This window comes from Neomonachus schauinslandi, chromosome 11, assembly GCF_002201575.2.
Source record: "Neomonachus schauinslandi chromosome 11, ASM220157v2, whole genome shotgun sequence".
Classification (NCBI taxonomy): domain Eukaryota; kingdom Metazoa; phylum Chordata; class Mammalia; order Carnivora; family Phocidae; genus Neomonachus; species Neomonachus schauinslandi.
In genome coordinates this window covers 15,614,839-15,632,764 of record NC_058413.1, presented here as the reverse complement: position 1 = coordinate 15,632,764, position 17,926 = coordinate 15,614,839, and the positions used below count along the sequence as shown (strand labels likewise).

At 55.1% G+C, this 17,926-nt stretch overlaps 1 protein-coding gene across 3 annotated transcripts in view; it reads left to right on the top strand.

Moving 5' to 3' along the window:
- The first annotated feature begins 6,776 nt into the window (after positions 1-6,776).
- DGKZ (diacylglycerol kinase zeta) overlaps positions 6,777-17,926 on the top strand; it is a 41,128-nt gene continuing 29,978 nt past the window's right edge. For 2 of the 3 annotated variants that reach the window (XM_044919829.1, XM_044919826.1), the window contains exon 1: positions 15,783-15,963. In XM_044919829.1, coding sequence (XP_044775764.1) covers positions 15,788-15,963 — 176 coding nt within the window. In that variant the 5' untranslated portion in view covers positions 15,783-15,787. Of the gene's footprint in view, positions 6,989-15,782; positions 15,964-17,926 lie in introns of those variants that run through there. The other variant, XM_044919827.1, reaches the window with a different exon arrangement.

The window sequence follows — 17,926 nt, the reverse complement described above, 5'->3', positions numbered from 1 at the left end:
AAGGAGGACATAACACCCAAGGAAGGCAGGAGGTGGTTGTGGGGATTCAATGAGGTAAATTATATATATAAGGGGCTTAGAACAGGGCCCGGCCCGTGGTGACTCCAAGAAAGATTAGCTGTGCAATATCAATCGGTGTGCTAAGGTCATGGCACAGAGGAGGGTACCTCACCCAGACTTGAGGGCTTCCTGGAGGAGGCAACATGGACTGTTGGAAGTAGGCAGGAAAGAGGAAAGGGGCATTCCAGAAAGAAGGGGAGCAGCCCGAGCAAAGGCCTCCAAGATGGGAGAGAGCAGGAAAAGTTCGAGGAAATTCAAATCGTTTAGAAGAGCCCGGTGGTAGAGAGCAAGGATGCAGAGGGTTGAGGCCAGATGGTGATCGGGGGCCAGATTCCAAGGGGCCTTGAATGCCTTCCTAAGGCATTTGGACTTCATCAGGCAGGCATGATACTTTCCTGCCCAGAAGCAGGGCATGGGGGTGGGATGGTGTCTATACCAGCCGCCCACCAGAGGAAAAGCTGGACAAGACCAGACAGAGCTATGGAACCTCAGAACCGGCCATCGGGCCCCATCCTCTACCCCTCTTCCTTCACGGCCTCATCTTGACCACTGGATAGGGACTTCACTGCCTGCTGTTGGGCATCAGTTTTAGCTGCTAGAACACGCCGGCCCCTACAGCAAGGCCATGAAAGGCTGGGCTCTCTGCCCTAAACTTTTAGTATCATTAACAATGACTTTTAGCAGACGTCTTTCCTGAGATGCATCCGTTCCCTCTGTTCGTCACCCAACAAACTGTCCCCAAAGGCGCTAGGCTGGTGGTGGAGGCTGGGGAGGAAACCAGCCAGCAGGGCTGGTGTGATGGAGGGGGGAACGGAAGAGTGTCATGGATTTCAGACTGGGTGGGTCAGGGAGGGCAACTCAGAGGAGGTGGCCCTTGAACAGAGTCTTAAAGGATGGGTAGGAGTTGGTAAGGTAGAGAGGGGTAAGGGTGTTGGGGGTGGAGAGAATGGCCAAGGGCAAAGGCACGGAGCCATGAGAAACAGGGCCAGGACTGAAGTGAGGCAAGGGGACAGTTAGGGTGCCACATGCATAGAGGTGCTTGTACAAACAAGCCTGAGAATGAGCCCCTCCTTAAATTGTACACCCAGGTGCTCAGCTAGCCTCACCTCAGTCCTGGCCCTTTCAGGGATGTAAACCAAGAACATTTCATTCTGAAGGTGATGGGGAGCTACTGAATATTTTTAAGCCAGAGAGTGAGCTCATCAGATTTGCCTGTCCCAGGGCTCTGCAGGGGGTATACAAGGATGAGATAGACTCCAGAGATAATTAGAAAGAATTAGCAACAGCTTTGACATCAAATTAGCTGTGGGGTGCAGGAGTGAGGGCAGAGCCTGGGATGACATTGAGATGTCTGACATGGAGGCCATGGTGGATGATGGGCTCATTGGCCGAGACAGGGAATACAGGAGGAAGAGCAGGTTTCGAGAGAAAAAGAATTCATTTGAGCACATCTCGAAGTTGAGTTGCCTGTAGAATGTTCCTGTTAACATGGAAGTCTAGGGCTTGGGAGAAATGGATCCCGGTTGGAAATGAGGACATTGTCCTCATCCGGGTGGTCTGTTAAAGTCTTGAGTCTACATAAAGGGAAGAGAGAAGAGGGCAGAACTCCAGGAATATGGACATTAAGAGACAGTAGAGGGTGAGGAGTGAACAAGGAGGCTGAGAAGGAATGACTGGAGAGGGGAAAAAAAACAGGAGAAGAGAGTGGCCCAGAAACCAACAGAGGAAAGCCTCCAGGAGTGGAGCTCAGTGGTGTCAGATGGCATCTGAGAGCTAGGAAAGATGAGAAGAAGACAAAGTGTCTGCTCACTTGGACAATGAGGCGGTCACCAGTGATCTTGGTCGGAGCTGTGTTGGGGAGAGGTGAGGTGGAAGTGAGATCAGGAGGGTCGGATGGGAAAGAGGCCAGGGGGACCTGGGGATACAGTGAATTTTTTCAAGGAACTCCGCTAGGAAGAAACAGAGGGTGGTACCTAGAGGGCAGAGGTAGGTGAGATCAAGAGCAATTTGGGGGCTCTTCTTTATTTTTTTTAAGTTTTTATTTAAATTCCAGTTAGTTAACATACAGTACAATTTTAGTTTCAAGTGTACAATATAGTGATTCTTTTGGATGGGAGAGAGTTGACCATGGTTATTTCTAGAAGACAAAGATCCCACAGAGAGGGAAGAGGATGAATGAGGCGGGTGGGGCAAGGATCCACGGAGTGGATGGAGAGATCCACTCCTGACCAGAGAAGCCCAGACATTCTGCGGGGAGGGCATTCTGGGGGTGCAGAATGTGGGGAGACTGGAAACTGAGGCAGCCCCCCATGACTGTGCAGTTGGGGGATGGGGCAATGGAGAGGGTTGGCTTGGGAGTTGAATTGGGGGGAGGGGGAAGGGGAAAGTTTGCAATAACCGCTCAGAGGAATGGGAGACCAAGCTGACTTTTGGTGGGATCCCTCGTCATCTATTCATTCATTCATTTAACAAATTTTTACAGGATATCCCTTATTGCATGGCACCATGCTAACATTGGAACACAAACAAGACCCGGCTCCTGATGCCAAAGGGCTTGATATCTAGGGGTGCCTGGGTGGCGCAGTTGGTTGGGTGTCCGACTCTTGGTTTCAGCTCAGGTCTGATTTCAGGGTTGTGAGATCCATGCCCCCAACAGGCTCCATGCTCTGCGCAGACTCTGCTTGTGTTTCTCTCTAGCTCTCCTTCTGCCCCTCCCCTCCACATACATAAATAAATCTTATTAAAAGGGCGGGAGGGGTGCCTGGGTGTCTCAGTCCATAAGCGTCTGCTTCTGCTCAGGTCATGATCCCAGAGTCCTGGGATCATAGGGCTCCCTGCTCAACAGGGAGTCTGTTTCTCCCTTTCCCTCTGCTGCTCCCCCTACTTGTGCACAAACACCCATGCTGGCACTCTCTCCCTCTCTCTATCAAATAAATAAATAAAATATTTTTTAAAAAAGAATCCAAGGACATGGGGGCTTCCTAGAGCAGCTAACCCAGCAGCTAACCAGCTAACCCAGCTAACCCAGCTCAGGGCTTGGTGAGCTGGTCTAAGTGAGGTCATCTGCGATCACCACGCTATGCCTGTCCACCCAAGACAGACTTTCCTGCCTCTGTAAGGTTGCAGGGTTCATCCCCTTGCACAAGCCCCCTGTTGACATGCCACGTCCTTGGGGACCATGCATAACCACCCCTAAAGGGGTGGTGCATCCCCCACGTGTCCCTGGAGATGGAGCTGCAGCCCCCACACTCTGCTGGCAGCTGGCTCTGCCACACACACACATCTGCTGGCTGTCCTGGTACCAGTCATCCTGTGCGGACGGCCACAACAGACCCTTTGTTACACCTGGAAACCAAAGCTCTAGAAGCAGGGAGAACAACCATGGGCAATGCCTGGAGCTGGGGTAAGCCAGAGCAAGGCTCCAATTCCAGAGGGCTGGATGGTCCCAGGAGCCATCTGGCCAAATTGGGGTGTAGGTAACAGGTGCTCCTGGGGTCACTGGGGGAGCTAGGCTGGGAACTCAGCTCCAAAGGAGGCTTAATTGCTTTGTCGTCAGAGTGGCAGTTAAGGGCAGAGGTGCTGATGTCTGGGCTGCACTTCAGTGGGTGACCTTGGCAAGGCACCTAGCTCTCAGGGCTTCAGTGCCTTCCTCTGTGAAATAGTCCCCACCCTCAGAAAGGGGTGCTGTGAGGGGTAAGTGAAAGCTTGCACACGAAGCTCTTAGCCCAAGGTCAGCTATGCAGTAAACACTCTAAAAGGCATTAGCTATGAATTTCTGAGCGCAGAGGCAGTGGGCTGGAGATGATCAGAGACGCCAGCCGCAGCTGGGAGAGGCTGCAGAAGGTAGCCAGACTGGTCAGGGGAGAGGGCCTTCATTTTTCCCTTGAATTCTTGGGAAGTGAGCAGCGCTGCAGTTCACCGATAACACAGTCAGCTGCTGGTCCTAAGTGGGGGAGGTGTGAGGACAGAGGGGAGATGCTTCAGTTTAAAAAGGATTGAGTGGGGAGAGCTCGGCAGGAAAGAGCTGAAGGAAAAACCAACCTGGAAACCCAACCTCTAGGCAGCTGGTGAGGGAATGTCAAATCCAGCCAGAACTACCATAATTCATGATATAGGAGGTTACCTTGGGCCAGACTGCTTGGAAAATTAGCAATCCCAACAGCAACCTGGGCGGGGGGGGGGGGGGGCGGCTCCCAAGTACCCTGCCCCACCCCCTCCAACAGCGGGCTTCTTTAGAACTTGGATTCAGGGAGGAAGCTCCCCTGTGGCCAAGAAGTTTAAATTAATTCCATTTATTCCATTCATTCAACATAGGAGGGCCGGACTAAGAGAGAGGTGGGAGGCAGAGCTGAGGCGAGCTGGGCCCTGCCCTTTGGGGGTTTTATTTATTAAATAAGTGATTTATTTGCCTGAATCATTCGAATGACATCTCAGTGTCCTCATCTGTAACATGGAGGAAGTGATAATATCTACCACCCAGGGTTGTGGTGAGAATCAAATGAGATGTTAGTTATTGTTCGAGTGTGAAGGGGAGGGCCCTGCCAGAGGCCCAGGAAATAGTTACAGGGCTGAAGGAGGGAGATGGCATCTATAACAGAGTATCAGGGAGGGGTTCGTGGGGGAGGTGGCACTTGAGAATGGCCTTGACTAATGAACAGGATTTTAGAGAAGAGGACACACTCCAGGCAACCGGAACAATCTGCACAAAGGCCCAGAGGAGGACGGCCACTGTAGGGCAGCTGAGAGTTGGAGGAACTCCAAGTAGCTCTCCCCCTTTGTAGCCCATTCTCTACCTCTGCGTGTCTGTTCCTTCCCACCTCCCTGGGCTCACAGTCAGTGGCAAAAGATAAGGCACAGGGGCGCCTGGGTGGCTCAGTCGTTAAGCGTCTGCCCTTAGCTCAGGTCATGATCCCAGGGTCCTGGGATTGAGCCCCACATCGGGCTCCCTGCTCCGCAGGAAGCCTGCTTCTCCCTCTCCCACTCCCCCTGCTTGTGTTCCCTCTCTCATTGTGTCTCTCTCTGTCAAATAAATAAATAAAATCTTAAAAAAAAAAAAAAAGATAAGCCACAGACCAGAATGGACACAGACTAGACACCTGGTGCAGAGGGCAATGAGGTCTGGGAGGAAGGAGCATGTCTTTCAGCTGGAGCCACCCAGGGAGACTTCCTGGAAGAGTGGGCACTTGAGTGGAGCCCCAGAATTTGAAAATACATTAACAGGAGGAGATTGCAGATGAACAATGCTGTACAGGCCTGATGCCTATTCCCAGAATAAGAAGCGCAGATGAGTGGAAGGAAAGAGATGGAAAGGGAGCATAGGATGTGAGAAGATAGAAGCAGGCCTTGAATGCCACACTAACCTGTAGGCAGAGGGAGACCTTAAATTCCACAGAGGGGGAAAGTAAGTGCTATGGTCAAAGGCCGGCTTCAGAAAGATGAGTCTGGGACAGTGACTAGGAGGTGTTAGATCTGATTAAGTTAACCAGGGTCTCATCATAATCCGGATGTGAGGGTCAGATGATGAACATCCCAAGGACAAGAGCAGAGGATGCAAGGGGGAACCATGATATTTGGAGGGGGAAGTAGAGTGGGAGTCCCAAATGGACTCCAAGGAGACCTCTAGTCCTTTCTTTCTGAATTGGCTCCCTCCTCTCCCATCAGCTTCAACTGACCCAGGAGGACGATTCAATCTTCTGGAAGACCCTGGCCCAAGAGCCTCAGGGGGGTAAGGTCGTAGGAGGCAGCTAGCTGGGCCTTGAGGCCTCTGGGCTTCAGGGTCAGGAAGCTCCCCATCCCACCCCCACCCCCAGCTGGGGGTCACTCTCCCGGAAGAGCTCTAGGCCTAGAGATTGTGTTATCGGCAATCAGGCCCATCCCCGAATTTAATGCATCCCAGAGCATTTTCCCTTTACCGTGCCCTTCCCCAAATCTAACTGGGTCTCTAAATTCTCGTGGCACCGACAGGGTTAAAGCCAGCTCCTGTCACCGCCCCCGACACCTCCCCCCGCCCCCCCCAACAACCACCTGCCCGCAGCATCGGCGAATGCCCGCGCCGGAAAGCGCGGGACGAAGGCTGCTGGGGGGCGGGGGGGTGGGGGGGTGTGCATCACAGCAGCTGATTGACGGGCGGGGCGGTGATTGGCAGCTGCCGAGAAGCGGGGTGCGGGGAACGTGGTGCAGGGGTGGGCTCTGGCGGGCGCCCCACTCCCCCGGCCTCGGCCCGGGGCAGGGTTCGTGCCCGCCGCCGGCTGGGCCGGGATCGCTCCTTCCGTGCCCAAACCGGCTGGCTAGGCGGGGCGGCGCCCTCCCCCCGCCTCCCCCCGGACCCCGCGGGCTGGCGGGTGTCTCTAAGGTGACACTCTGGTGCGCGGCAGTGGCGGCGGCTGCAGGAGCGCGCGCGCCGCCCGGGCTCCGGCTCGGCTCGGGCTCCGGCTCCAGCCGTCCGGGGAGCGCCCCGGCGCGCACGACGCAGCACCCCGACACCCACCAAGGACCCCCGGGGCGCGGGAGGATCCCCGCCAGCCTTCCCAGGCGCGTCGCCGGGCAAATCACTGCTCCCGTCGTCTGAGCCCCGGCGTCGGGAGGGACGTGCGGGCCCCGGGGCTCCCCTCCCTCCCTCCCCGCCTCGCGTCCCCGGGCCCAGGAGGAAGGGAGACTGCACTTTAGCGGGGAAGCCCGAAAGGCCGCAGGAGCCGCGGGAAGAGGACGGCGGCGGGATGGCCGAGGGGCCGGGCGGCGGAGGGCCCCGCGGGGACGGGGCTGGCGGCGGCCGGGCAGCCGAGGAGGAGGTGGTGCGGCGGCGCTGCCGGCGGGGGGAGGAGGCTGAGGTCTCGCAGCCGCGGCCCGAGGGACCCCGGGGCATGGCCGCTGTGCCCCCCGTGGAGGAGCGGTTCCGCCAGATGCACCTACGCAAGCAGGTGTCCTACAGGTAAGGAGGATGGGGGCAGAGGGGAGCGCAACGCTTAGGCCCCCCCCCCCCCTTTCAGTCAACATTCACTGAGGACCCGCTGCTTGCCTGGCGCTGCTCTAGGCTCTGGGGATTCAGAAATGACTACCAAGGGGTCTCTGCTCTCCGTGTGCAAGGGGAAGGGGGCGCTTGTGGGAGCCCCTCTCTATATGAACCGCCCTATTCATTCAACATGGAATTACTGATGCTACCTGAGTACCAGACACTGTACTAGGCGCTGAGGAGAGAAATAACAAAGACATGATCCTCCCAAACTTCTCTCTGCTGAGGAGAGCCAGGAGATGGCCCCTGGCCCTTCTTCTGGGGGAAGACAGACCCCCTGTTCGGTCAATAGGCCTTACCTGGACTTCCCTGTGGGCTGACCATGTGCTAGGCACTGGCTTGTGGAAGTGACAAGGTGCTCCCTGCCCCCATGGCTGAGATCCTGCTGCCTAGATATGAAGCAGGAATCCCCTCCTGGACCTTTTTGCCCTGTCAGGCCCTCACTGGCCTCGCTGGTGGCAGAGTGAACCCCTCACTTCCCTCGAAGCTTCTGCCTGTGAAAGTTTCCCAGCCTCCCTGGTCCTGCCCTCTCTGCCCAGGGGGTTTCCTGGAGGAATCAGCTGCAGTGGGCCCCAGAGACCACATTTATGACTTAGAATGGGGTGAGGGAGGGTTGCCCCTCCAACAAGAGTGGGCAAGTTACCCAGAGGAGGGGTCTGAGGAGTGGGTGGGGACAGGGCAGGGGCAGCCCACCCCTTCTTCTTCCTCTTCCAGACCACAGCCTCAACTTGGACTTGCTGCCCCTCTAAAGCCCCTAGACTCCCCAGATTCTGGAGGGTCCAGCAGGGACACTGAGGCTTCTGCAGTCCTTGAAGCCATCGGCCTGGTTAGAGAGGACAGGTTTCCTGTCTGTTTACAACTCAGGGACTTGAGGAGTGTCTCAGGCTGCCCTGCTTCTCCCTGGGGCTTCTGGGAAAGTGTTTCATAAAACTGGCCCAGCCCTGAGAGTTTGAATGGACTATGAGACCATTAGGCCTCCATCACTTGAGGGAGGATGGAGGAGAAGGGGAGGAAACCTCACCATCGTGAAGTGAGATGCTCAGAATAAATAGGAAGTAGGTTGGGTTCACATGGGCTCTACCTTCACTTTCTGGGGTATGTAAGGAATCAGGGGGCTCCATTTCCAGTTCTTCCAGGACACCAGGCTGAGAGGAGGTCATCGTCTGTCCTCTGCCTCCTGGTTGCAGATAATAGAGCCTCTGAAAGTCCTCTGGGGGAGGAGAGAGGACCAGGGACTGATGGGGAATGGAGCATAGAATGTAGGATCCTGGAAGAAATATTAGTCTGGGAGTCCAGAGACCTGGCTTGTATCTCACTTCTGCCAGGGACTTGCTATATGTGCTTGAGCTAGGCAATCTCTCTGTCTCTGTGCCTCAGTTCTTCGTCTGTACCATAAAGGGATGACCCCAAGATTTTCTTTGGCTGTGGAACAGGGACAAACAGCATCTGAAGCTGGAAAGGATGCTAGAATCGGGTTGAGGGTTAGAGGATTGGAAGCAGAGAATAATGAAGGGGCCGAGATGGGAGGTGTGTGTGTGTGTGTGTGTGTGTGCACCCCCCCAACCTCCCCACAGAAGCAGTGGCAAGGGCTGGGATTCCCCCCAGGGTGGTTCCTGAATGGACACCCCTCCACAGCCCAAACTCGAGGCCTCTAGTCACAAAGGATGCAGAGTGGCCCAGCTGAGGCCCCTCTCTAGCTGCAAAGGGAGGAGGAGACCTCCAGGTCCCCTGTATGAGGGCTACAGGAGACAGCACGGTGGGGGGGGGGGGGTTCCAGCTGTCACCACTGGACAGATCACGCAAGGCACCTCCTCACACCCCGCAGTTAGGCCAGGAGTCGGATCTTAGGACCAGAGCAGCACCAAGGCATCAAGGCAAGAGCCCCCCTGGGGAGAGGGCAGAAGAAGCCCTGGGAAAGCGCAGCCCTGGGCTTCTCAAGGGGACGCCAGTGGAATGAGCTGGATTTCTAGCTAAGCCCTCCCGTGTGGCTGCAGTCCTGCATGGCCCCGTGACTGATGCTACCTTTCCTGGTACAGGTCGCAGGGGGGTGGCGGGGGGCGGCAAGCCCAGGGCCCACAGGGCCTTTTTCACATCCTCCGCCTGCCACAGTTCCATGCAGCTCTGGCTCGCAGATAAACCTCCCACCCCGCTGTGAGGAGTTGCTAAGAAAAGCAGTTGAAAGCCCTTCACAGAGAGAAAAGGCTTTTAGAGAGAAATGCGGGGGCACAAAAATCTGAGGGCGAAGAGGGGGAAGCGGAAGCAGGATTGAGGCCGGGCTGTCTCTGACGTAAGTGAGGACGGGGGTCTTTCGGCAGGACACTAGAAGTTCTTAGGGACGTGATGGCTTCTGGGAAGTAGGTTCCCACAGCCCCATTGCGGGCTGGATGTGGCCCTGGCAGCTGCTTTCCTTGGATGGAAAGATGGCGGGTCTGGGCCAGTAGTGACTCTTGGTGGCCAAAGAGAGTGGGGGATCTTCCCGTGTCTGCATCTGGGCTTGAGGAAAGCTATCTTCCCTATACTTGAGAAAGTCCCGACCGCTCAGGGTTGGGCTTAGGAGACCATTGGAGGGCAGCGTCCAGCCCGGGAAAAGCCAGAGGGGGTACCAGGGACATTGGGTTTGGTCTGAAAGGGTCAGAGCTGGGGCCTCCGGAGCTGGGGCCTCCGGAGCTAAGCCCAGTGGTTCCCACACCGGATCACCTGGGGATCTTTTTAAAAATCCTTTCTAGAGTCCTATCCCTGGAGACCCAACTAGAGGTAGTCTGGGGTTGGACCCGAACACCTCAACTTTAAAAACCCCTCCCAGGTGATTTTGCTAGTGAAGCCCGTTTAGAAACCTGTGAAGAAGCTGAAGGAGAGAGGAAAGGTAACATGTGAGCTGAACCACTCGCCTGTGCTGGCAGGGGGCTCCCCTGAGAGAAGTGTGGGACATGGTCCCTTCCCCCGCCAAAGGTATGATTTGGTACGGGGCCAAATAGTAAATATCTTGGGCTTTGCAAGTCCCACAGTCCTGCCATTGTAGCATAAAAATGGCCACAGACAATATGTAAATGAATGAGCGTGGCTGCATGCCAGCAAAACTTTATTTATAGACCCTGAACTTTAAATTTCGTATCATTTCCACTGTCACAAATATTATTCTTTTGCTTTTTTTTCCAACCGTTTAAAACTGTAAAAATCATTCTTAGCTCACAGCTACGCAAAAACAGGCAGCCGGCCGGATATGGCCCATTGGCCGTGGCTTGCCCATCCCTGGTCCAATAGACGGGACGGGACAAACACACGGAAAAGACAGTGATGGTTGGCACTGAGAATCAACCTGGGCGTCGGGCGAAGCGGCACGCACACTCCCGAGAGAGAGGCATTGCACACACATGCCGTCTTTGGGGTCAGAGAGACCTGGGTTCTAATTCCTAGCCGGCTGAGTCACTTTCCCCTCTGACCCTGTTTCCTCATATGGGAAACAGGAACAATAATACCGGCACGGGAGAAGGGCTGGGAAGATTAAAGAAGATAAGACATGTAAAGTTCCTGACTTGTAGCAAGGATGAGACACAAGTTAGAATATCTTTGGCCCTCTAGAGCTGGACCTCCGGGGGTGGGGGTGGGTGGGCGGGTGTCCAGGGAAGGCTCCCGAAGGAGGTGGGCCCTGAGTGATGGATGGGTAAGAAGACCTGGGAATGGTAGGGTTGAACGGAGACTAAGCAAGAGCTGAGCATGGGTGCACGTCCCAGACCGCAGCCCTCCCTCTACCCCCTCCACCCCCAGAGAGGGGATGTGGGGGGAAGCAACGGGGACGCCAACTGGCAGGGAAGGGTGCCCCTCCTGTGGGCACGGGGCTGCGGGGACTCAGCTCCTCAAGGGAGGGGCACCTGATCCAACTCTCCCTGCTGCTATTTACCAGAAGCTAAAAATAACCCAAGAGTGACAGGGAGATGGGGCCGATTTGTAATTTAAATAGCAACAGGATAAAGCAAGGAGCTGCAAGAGATCACATTCTGTCCTGAATTAAAAATGTAAAAACCGGGGGCAGAGAGCTGAGCTGGAGCTGGAGGAGGGGTCTGCTGCCAGAGGAAGCTAGAAGCTGGGGGGGAAGGGGGGGTCTATCTATTTTTCTTCCTTTGGGAAGGGCAGGGACCAGGCCCAGCCTGGAGATCCTTCCTCCCTTCAGGGACCTGAGGTTCTTGCTGACTAGTGAGTCAAAGGCCACGGAGGGCAGTGCCCAAAGGTGGGGCCAAGAGCAGTGCAGGGATTGGGATCCCAGAGAGAGAGGCTTCTCCAACCCTATTTTGGCACACAGTGCTTGGGACATCCCCCCCCCCCCCCCCGCCGCCCCTGCCCCCCCCCCCACCGCCAGGGGGCACAAACCATTTGGGCATTTCGGAAGGAAGCTGGGAGGACCAGTTTGAGCAGAGGCATTTGAACAGGTACTTCTCTGGTGTGTTGATGAAAATGTAGCCCAGGGCCAGGCATCAGGAAGCCTGGCTTAGAGTCTCATTTTTGCTTCAACTGGTACAATTTCAGAGCAGAGCATTCAGAGAGGCCCCCTCAAGCATCCAGGTCCCAAGGACAAGGGTTGGCACAGGCTGGGGAAGACTTCTCTTCAAGGATATGCAAAGTGCATAGGGAAGGCATTAGGATGAGATTTGGCTTCTGCTGAGCTCGACTGTGCTTGACCAGTGTCCTCAGCCTACAGATGTTTGCAGAAGGAAGACTAAGCAGTGTCCATAGAGTAGGTGGGGATTCTAGGGCTGCTGGGCAGTTCACTCCAAAGCCCTTTTTACTCAGGCTTCCAAGGGCCTGGATTTTCATCTTTAAGGATCTTTTCTTTTGGCTCTAAATGCACATATCTCTAGGAGGGGTAATAAGACAGGAGGCATGAGGGCTGAAAGCTGCTTCTGCAACTGGGGCTTATGACCTGACAGATGGGGGTAGGAGGCTTGAAGGGCAGGAGGCCTGCTGATCCTGCCCCAGGGGCTTGGCTACAGCAGGGGTGGGAGGGAGCTCCTTTGGGCAGATCCAGCTGACCCAGAGTAATGGAAGAACCATCCAGGCTCCTCTCACCTCCAGCCTGGGGACCTGGCAGGTGCCAAGGGACAGTTTCCAAGAGAGATCGTGGTTTGAGGGACTGCCCTTGAGCTGCCAGTGCCATACCCATGGCTCTCTTGCCCCGGTGGGGGATCCCAGCCCCCCCTCCCGATTTCGTCCTGCACGTGACTTTAATGAGGCTGCCCAGAAGGAGTCTAATCAAATTTCCATCTGTCGCTAGCCAGTGGCACCTGCAGCCCTACTCAGGTACATCTGTCTCCTCTGTGGGGCAGAGGCCCCGCACCTGGGCAGAGGCCAGCGATCAGCAGGTGCTGTTGGGCTTTGGGTGGCTCCCAAGGGCTTCAGCAGGTGCCTGGAGGACAGGCTCAGTGGCTGAGGAGGGACTTAGATTCAAAAAGTTCCCCACGCCTCACCACAGCTGCTAGTGCAAACGGGAAGGCAGTCTCCCTCCTCCCGCCCAGCCTGTTGGGCACCTTTATTCAGCACTTCTCCACTTCCATGGGAAGCTGCTGAGCACAGACTGAGCACTCAGCCAGAGCTAAGCGCAGCACAGGGGTCAAGAATCTTGTAAGGAGACAAGCCTGGTGTGTGCAAAAGGTCACACGATCTAGGAATATTCTTGGGAACAGAAGTGAGTGTCAGAGATAAATCGGTTGGGTGAGAATGCTATAGCTCTAAGGCAGCCTTTGAGACTTAGGTGTTTATAAAATATTTGTCATACAAATGAATAAGTTAAAAATCCAGAGGCTGGGAAGGATCGTTAAATGAATCAGAGCAGAGAGATTTTAGAAATCATCTGGTCCAACCCAGAGATGTTAAGTGACGTGCCCAGAGTCACACAGCAAAGGGCTGGAATTTGAACCCGTGGGTTCTGTGTCTGGGACTCTTCACCTTCCCGCTTTTGCTTCTTGGGCCTGGGTTTGGAAGGATGGAGATCTTGATTGGTAAGGCCTGATGGGCAGACAGGCCAAGGAGAGCACCAAAGGTGGAAGGGATTGGCAGGGGTGAGGGTGGCATGTTAAAACAAGTGTGAAAAAAAAGAGAAGCAATGTTTATTGAGCACCTACTGGGAGGCAGGCACCAGCGTGGTATGAGCTGAGAGAAAATCACCACAGGGAAAGCCTGGACAAAGAGGAAAAAAAAGGAAGGCACCAGGAACCGGAGCATAAGGAGCCTCGAAGGTCAGGCCAAGGAGGCTGGCTGGGCTGGTTTTGAGAGCGGAGACCGTCCAGATCGTGGGTTGAGCGTTTCGTGCCCTGGTACATTTCTTTTCCCCAGCTCCCACTTGCTCATCCAGGCCACTGAAAGTAGAACACCTCACCCTCTGGGGCCTCAACAAAGCCCAGAATAATTTTCTTACCCAGATTCCTCTTCCTGTGCGTATCTGGGTGCATTCTGAGGGGTCCCCAGCTCCCCAATGCTGGCACACATTGTCCTAGGAACTGTCAAGGGCATCCTCCCCAGCACCGTGCACCTGTCCCTTCCAGCCTTGTCCTGCCAACTCCACCTGGAAAGTACTGGCAGCTTGGAGGAGCACAAGCCCAAGGGGATCCTGGTCCCACAGTCAGGACTGCTCTGCCTCTCAGAGCCTCCAGCCTGTCCGGCTTCCCCTTTCAGGAGTCACATTTCCTGCTCTCTGCCACTCCAGAGCTGCCAGAAGCCTCAGACTAAAAACAAGCCCAGCCCCATTTCCTCTGTTTAACTGCTCAAGCTCCTTGCAGAATCCCTGGGAGAAGAGAACATGGTCCTGCAAGGAGAACAAGGTCCTTCTAGAAGAGGCCTTGGCCTGGCTGGCAGAGTCTCTGATGGGCCACAGCATACAGGACCTGCCCAGAGAAATTCAGAGATGATGGGCTGGAGGGAGAGCTGCCGGAAAGGGGAGTGCCGAGTAATCACCATGCTATGTCTCAACCCCAGAGAGGCCAGGGATGTCTTATTTAAGGTTACAGACTCTGGGGTAAGATTCTTGATTCTACCGCTTACAAGCTGGGTGATCTTGGACAAATGAGCTTAATAGCTCTGGGCCTCAGTTTCCCCATCTGTAAAAGGAGGAAAATAACAGGATCGGGTCGTTGTAAGGATTCCAAGGTTTCTGGCACAGAACTGTCCAAGAAATAATAGGCATTGTTTTATCATTACTGAGTGTTCATTATTCATGACATAGCATGATTTATCAAACAAATATTTATTGAGAAATATTATGTTCTAGTCATGAGGGACACAAAGGTGACTATAGCACCAGATGGAGGTTTCCAAGGGCTGGGATGGCACGTGTGCATTCCTGTGTCTGCAAGTTCTGTAGTGTAAATGTTTATTGAACTGAACTGAACTGACATCATTTCTGTCCTCGAGAAATTGACAGCCTTTCTGGGGTAACAAACACATATAAAGCTCAAGAACTAATTACAGAGCAGTGTGATTTAAAGAGTGCTTGAGGAAGGGACGATTTCCATCCCAGAACCAACCCTAACAATAAAGAGTAAGTGTATGCTTTACTATTTATGTACTAAATCTCCACAATGACCTCAAAGTCCAGCAGGCCTTTTTGCTATTTTTCAGACACATCAAGTATTTTCCTTACTCAGGACCTTTGCCATGTCTGATCCTTCCACCTAGAATGCTGTTCTCCCAAATAGTCATGTCATTTGCTCTCTCGATTCATTTAGGTCTGTTCTCAAATGTCACCTCCTCAGAGAGGCCTTCCCTGATCTCCTACCTAAGGAGGAGATCAAACTCTTCCCTCCTCATCAAACTCTTTCCCCTTCATTTTGGCTTCATTGTTCTCTATAGCACTCCTGACATTATTTCATGTATTATTTGTTTCCTAGGTGTCTTCCCCACTAGAATCTGAGCTCTGTGAGGTTGGAGCCCTGGTTCCTCGCTTACTGCTATATAGTCTATATAGTCTAAGCACTTGAGGCATAGAAGGCACTGGATAAATATTTACTGAATGAATTAATTTGTAAACACTGTTACCTCTTATTTAATCCTCACTAAAGTCCATGAGTCCAATTATTACTATTGCCCCCCCTTCCATTTTACAGATAAGAAAACTGAGGCTCAGAAAAGCTCCCGGACATATATTCATCAATCTATCTGTTTATATCCTACCTTCTTCCAGAAAGGATTGAAGATGACTCAGAGAAGTAACCCTCTCTGACCTGATCCAGTAAATGGCAGAAACAGGACATGAGCCCACACCTTCTGGCTCCGTTCTGGTTACTCTTTCCACTCCGCCGCTGTCCCCCGTGCCCAGCCCTGTGTTAGATGGTGTGATGCTCGCAGCGGTGTGAAGGAGAGAGAGGCATGGCTGGGGGCTAGCCACTGCCCACCCAATGTACCCTCCTAGGTGTGATGAAGTGGGAGATCTTAGCAGGACCAAGAGGGGAAGAGCACAGAGAGTCTGAACAGAGAGGAAGGCCAGACTGAAGCTTGAGGTTCGGATTCCAGCCCAGGCAAGCCTCTGACTCCGGCTGTCTCCTGGGGGCTGGGCTGGGCTTGTCCTCACCTGCCTCCTGCCCTCCCATGCAGCTCCTCTTCCTAACCAGCCTCCTGCCCCAGCCAGCGGAAGGCGCCTACGAGGCCTTGGCCCTCTTCTGGGGCAGCCGGCCGGCCTCTCGCAGGGCCCCCCGGTCAGGAAGTGCCGAAAGAGGAAGAGAGTCGCCGGGCAGGATGAGCGTCCTGGGGGCTGGCCACAGTACCGGGGGAGGCTGCAATGAGGCCACAGCTCTGGGCCCCGCGGAGGCGCTGGGGACAGAAGAAGGGGAAAGGCCAGGGGCACTGAGGCAGATGTGGCGCTACCGCTCCTGGGACGTGCCACAGATCCCAGCCGAGGCCCCCCGGACACAGTAGGTACTCGAGGTGGCCCAGGAGTGGGCACGGGGACCTCTGGCCGTCTCCGAGTCCTCCTTTCTCTGGGGTGGGGCTGGGGGGTTGGTGGCAAATGTGAGCTTACCCACCTGTAGTCCAGTGGCTCTGCAGAGGCTCAGAAAAGGGCAAAGGCGTTCTTGACAGGGTGAGGGGAGTTCCGATGTTTGAATTATTGGGGGGACCGTGTGGCGGGAGGCTGGGTTGAAGGAGCTAACAGCAGGGGGATCTGGGAAGAGGAGCCCCCACGTGAGTGTGGAATTGGGTGTTGTAAGGCTGTGTGCAAACTCAGTGGGGTCTCCAGCTGCCTCTGGTCTCCTCCCTCAGAGCTTGGAGTCAGAACCATTGGGAAACTTCTTCAGAGGGACCCATGCACCCCAGGAGGACAGTGTCAGGCCCACTTGGATTTCACTGCCCTCCTCCTGGTCCCCCTGGCACCTCTGCTAGCTGGAGGGCTGGTGCCCCACCTCCCTGGTCAGACCTTCTCCAGGCCCACAGGAACCTTGAAGGACGCTGGGAGTAAGTTCTGAGCTTCTGGGTGCTGGCTACTTCTTAAAACCACAGGCTTGCCCACAGGTCACAGCCCTGAGCAGCGGTTATATGTGGCTGGGTAAGGCTGGAAAATGGGCGGCCAGAAGACCAGAGGAGAGGGTGAAAGTGAAGGTGACACAGGATGTGGCTTTGCAGAGAGGAGTGCTAATAGAAACAGCGGGCACCCGATGCGGGCGTCAGGGTGGCAGAGTTTGGGAGGAAGAGGACCGTGTTCTCCAGGTTCCTGGCCTCCCTCTACCAGCTGTCAGAGGCTGCCCCAGCCGCGGCTTCCCAGCACGTGTCCTGGCTGTGCCAACCCCAGGTGACTGCTCGCGTTCCCACCGCGTTCCTCCTCTCTAGAGGCAGACAACCTCTGCTGCCTTTGGGGCTGTGTTTGCATGTGTGTGTCCGCGAGGTATATTTCTGGGTGGGTGATACGTGTACAAGAGGGACGTGGCAACGTGTAACTGTTGTCCTGGGGGGTATCTGTGAGCAGGAGAAAGATGTGTATGTTCCCTGTGGGTGTCTGTGATGGTGAATGAGAGTGTGTCCTTATGTGTACATATGTATGAGTGTGTAAGAGGCGTGCGGGTGACTCCTGCAGTGTAAGAGATCCACAGGATCCACTGGATATTGTTTTGAGGAAACACGACGTGTTAGGCATGTGCGAAAGGGTTGGAAACAACTGTGAATAGCGGAGGAGAGATGAATTTGTATGAGAAACGTGTATGTTCTTTGTTGGTGTGTGCCAGGGTCACTAAGTGACTTTGGTCCTGGTATATATATATCTGAGTGTGACGCTGGGGTGGGATGTGTTAGTTTAAGTAATGAGTGAGCCTAAGTGTGTGTAAGAGGCGTGTTTGTTCTGCGTGTATGGGGAACACTGTGTGACTTCTGTTCCTGGAGGTGTGATTTGGGAGAGCCAAGGGTTGGTAAGGGTGGAAACTGTATGAGTGGTTGTGAGTGGGCACAGGGTGTGCAAGAGAGGCGTCCGTACCGGTGGGGCTGTGGCAGAGAGGTGGTGACAGCTGCCCTCGCGGGTGTGCACTTGTGAGCGCGTAGGTTGTTCGGGGCGGGGCTAAGGGGAGGAAAAGATCGTGTGTGCCTGGGTGTGCTCAGTGCGGGTGTGTGAGGCCCAAGGAGATGCTGTTGGATCCCAGAGGACGAGCCTAGGGGTGGGGAGGTGGGACCTCCGGGGCCCCGCCCCTCCCGGGCCCCGCCCGCTCCCGGCCGCCGACGCGGGTTGCGGTGCGGCCGGCGGCCGGCAGAGGGCGCCGCGAGCCGGTGCCGCAGCTCAGCCGAGGGGGCGTGCTCGGCGGCGGGCAGGCAGCGGCCCGGCCAGCTATGCGGGGTCCTGCGGCCGCGGCTGGCGGCACTTCCTGGAGCGGCGGCTGCCGCTTCCCGGGCACCTGG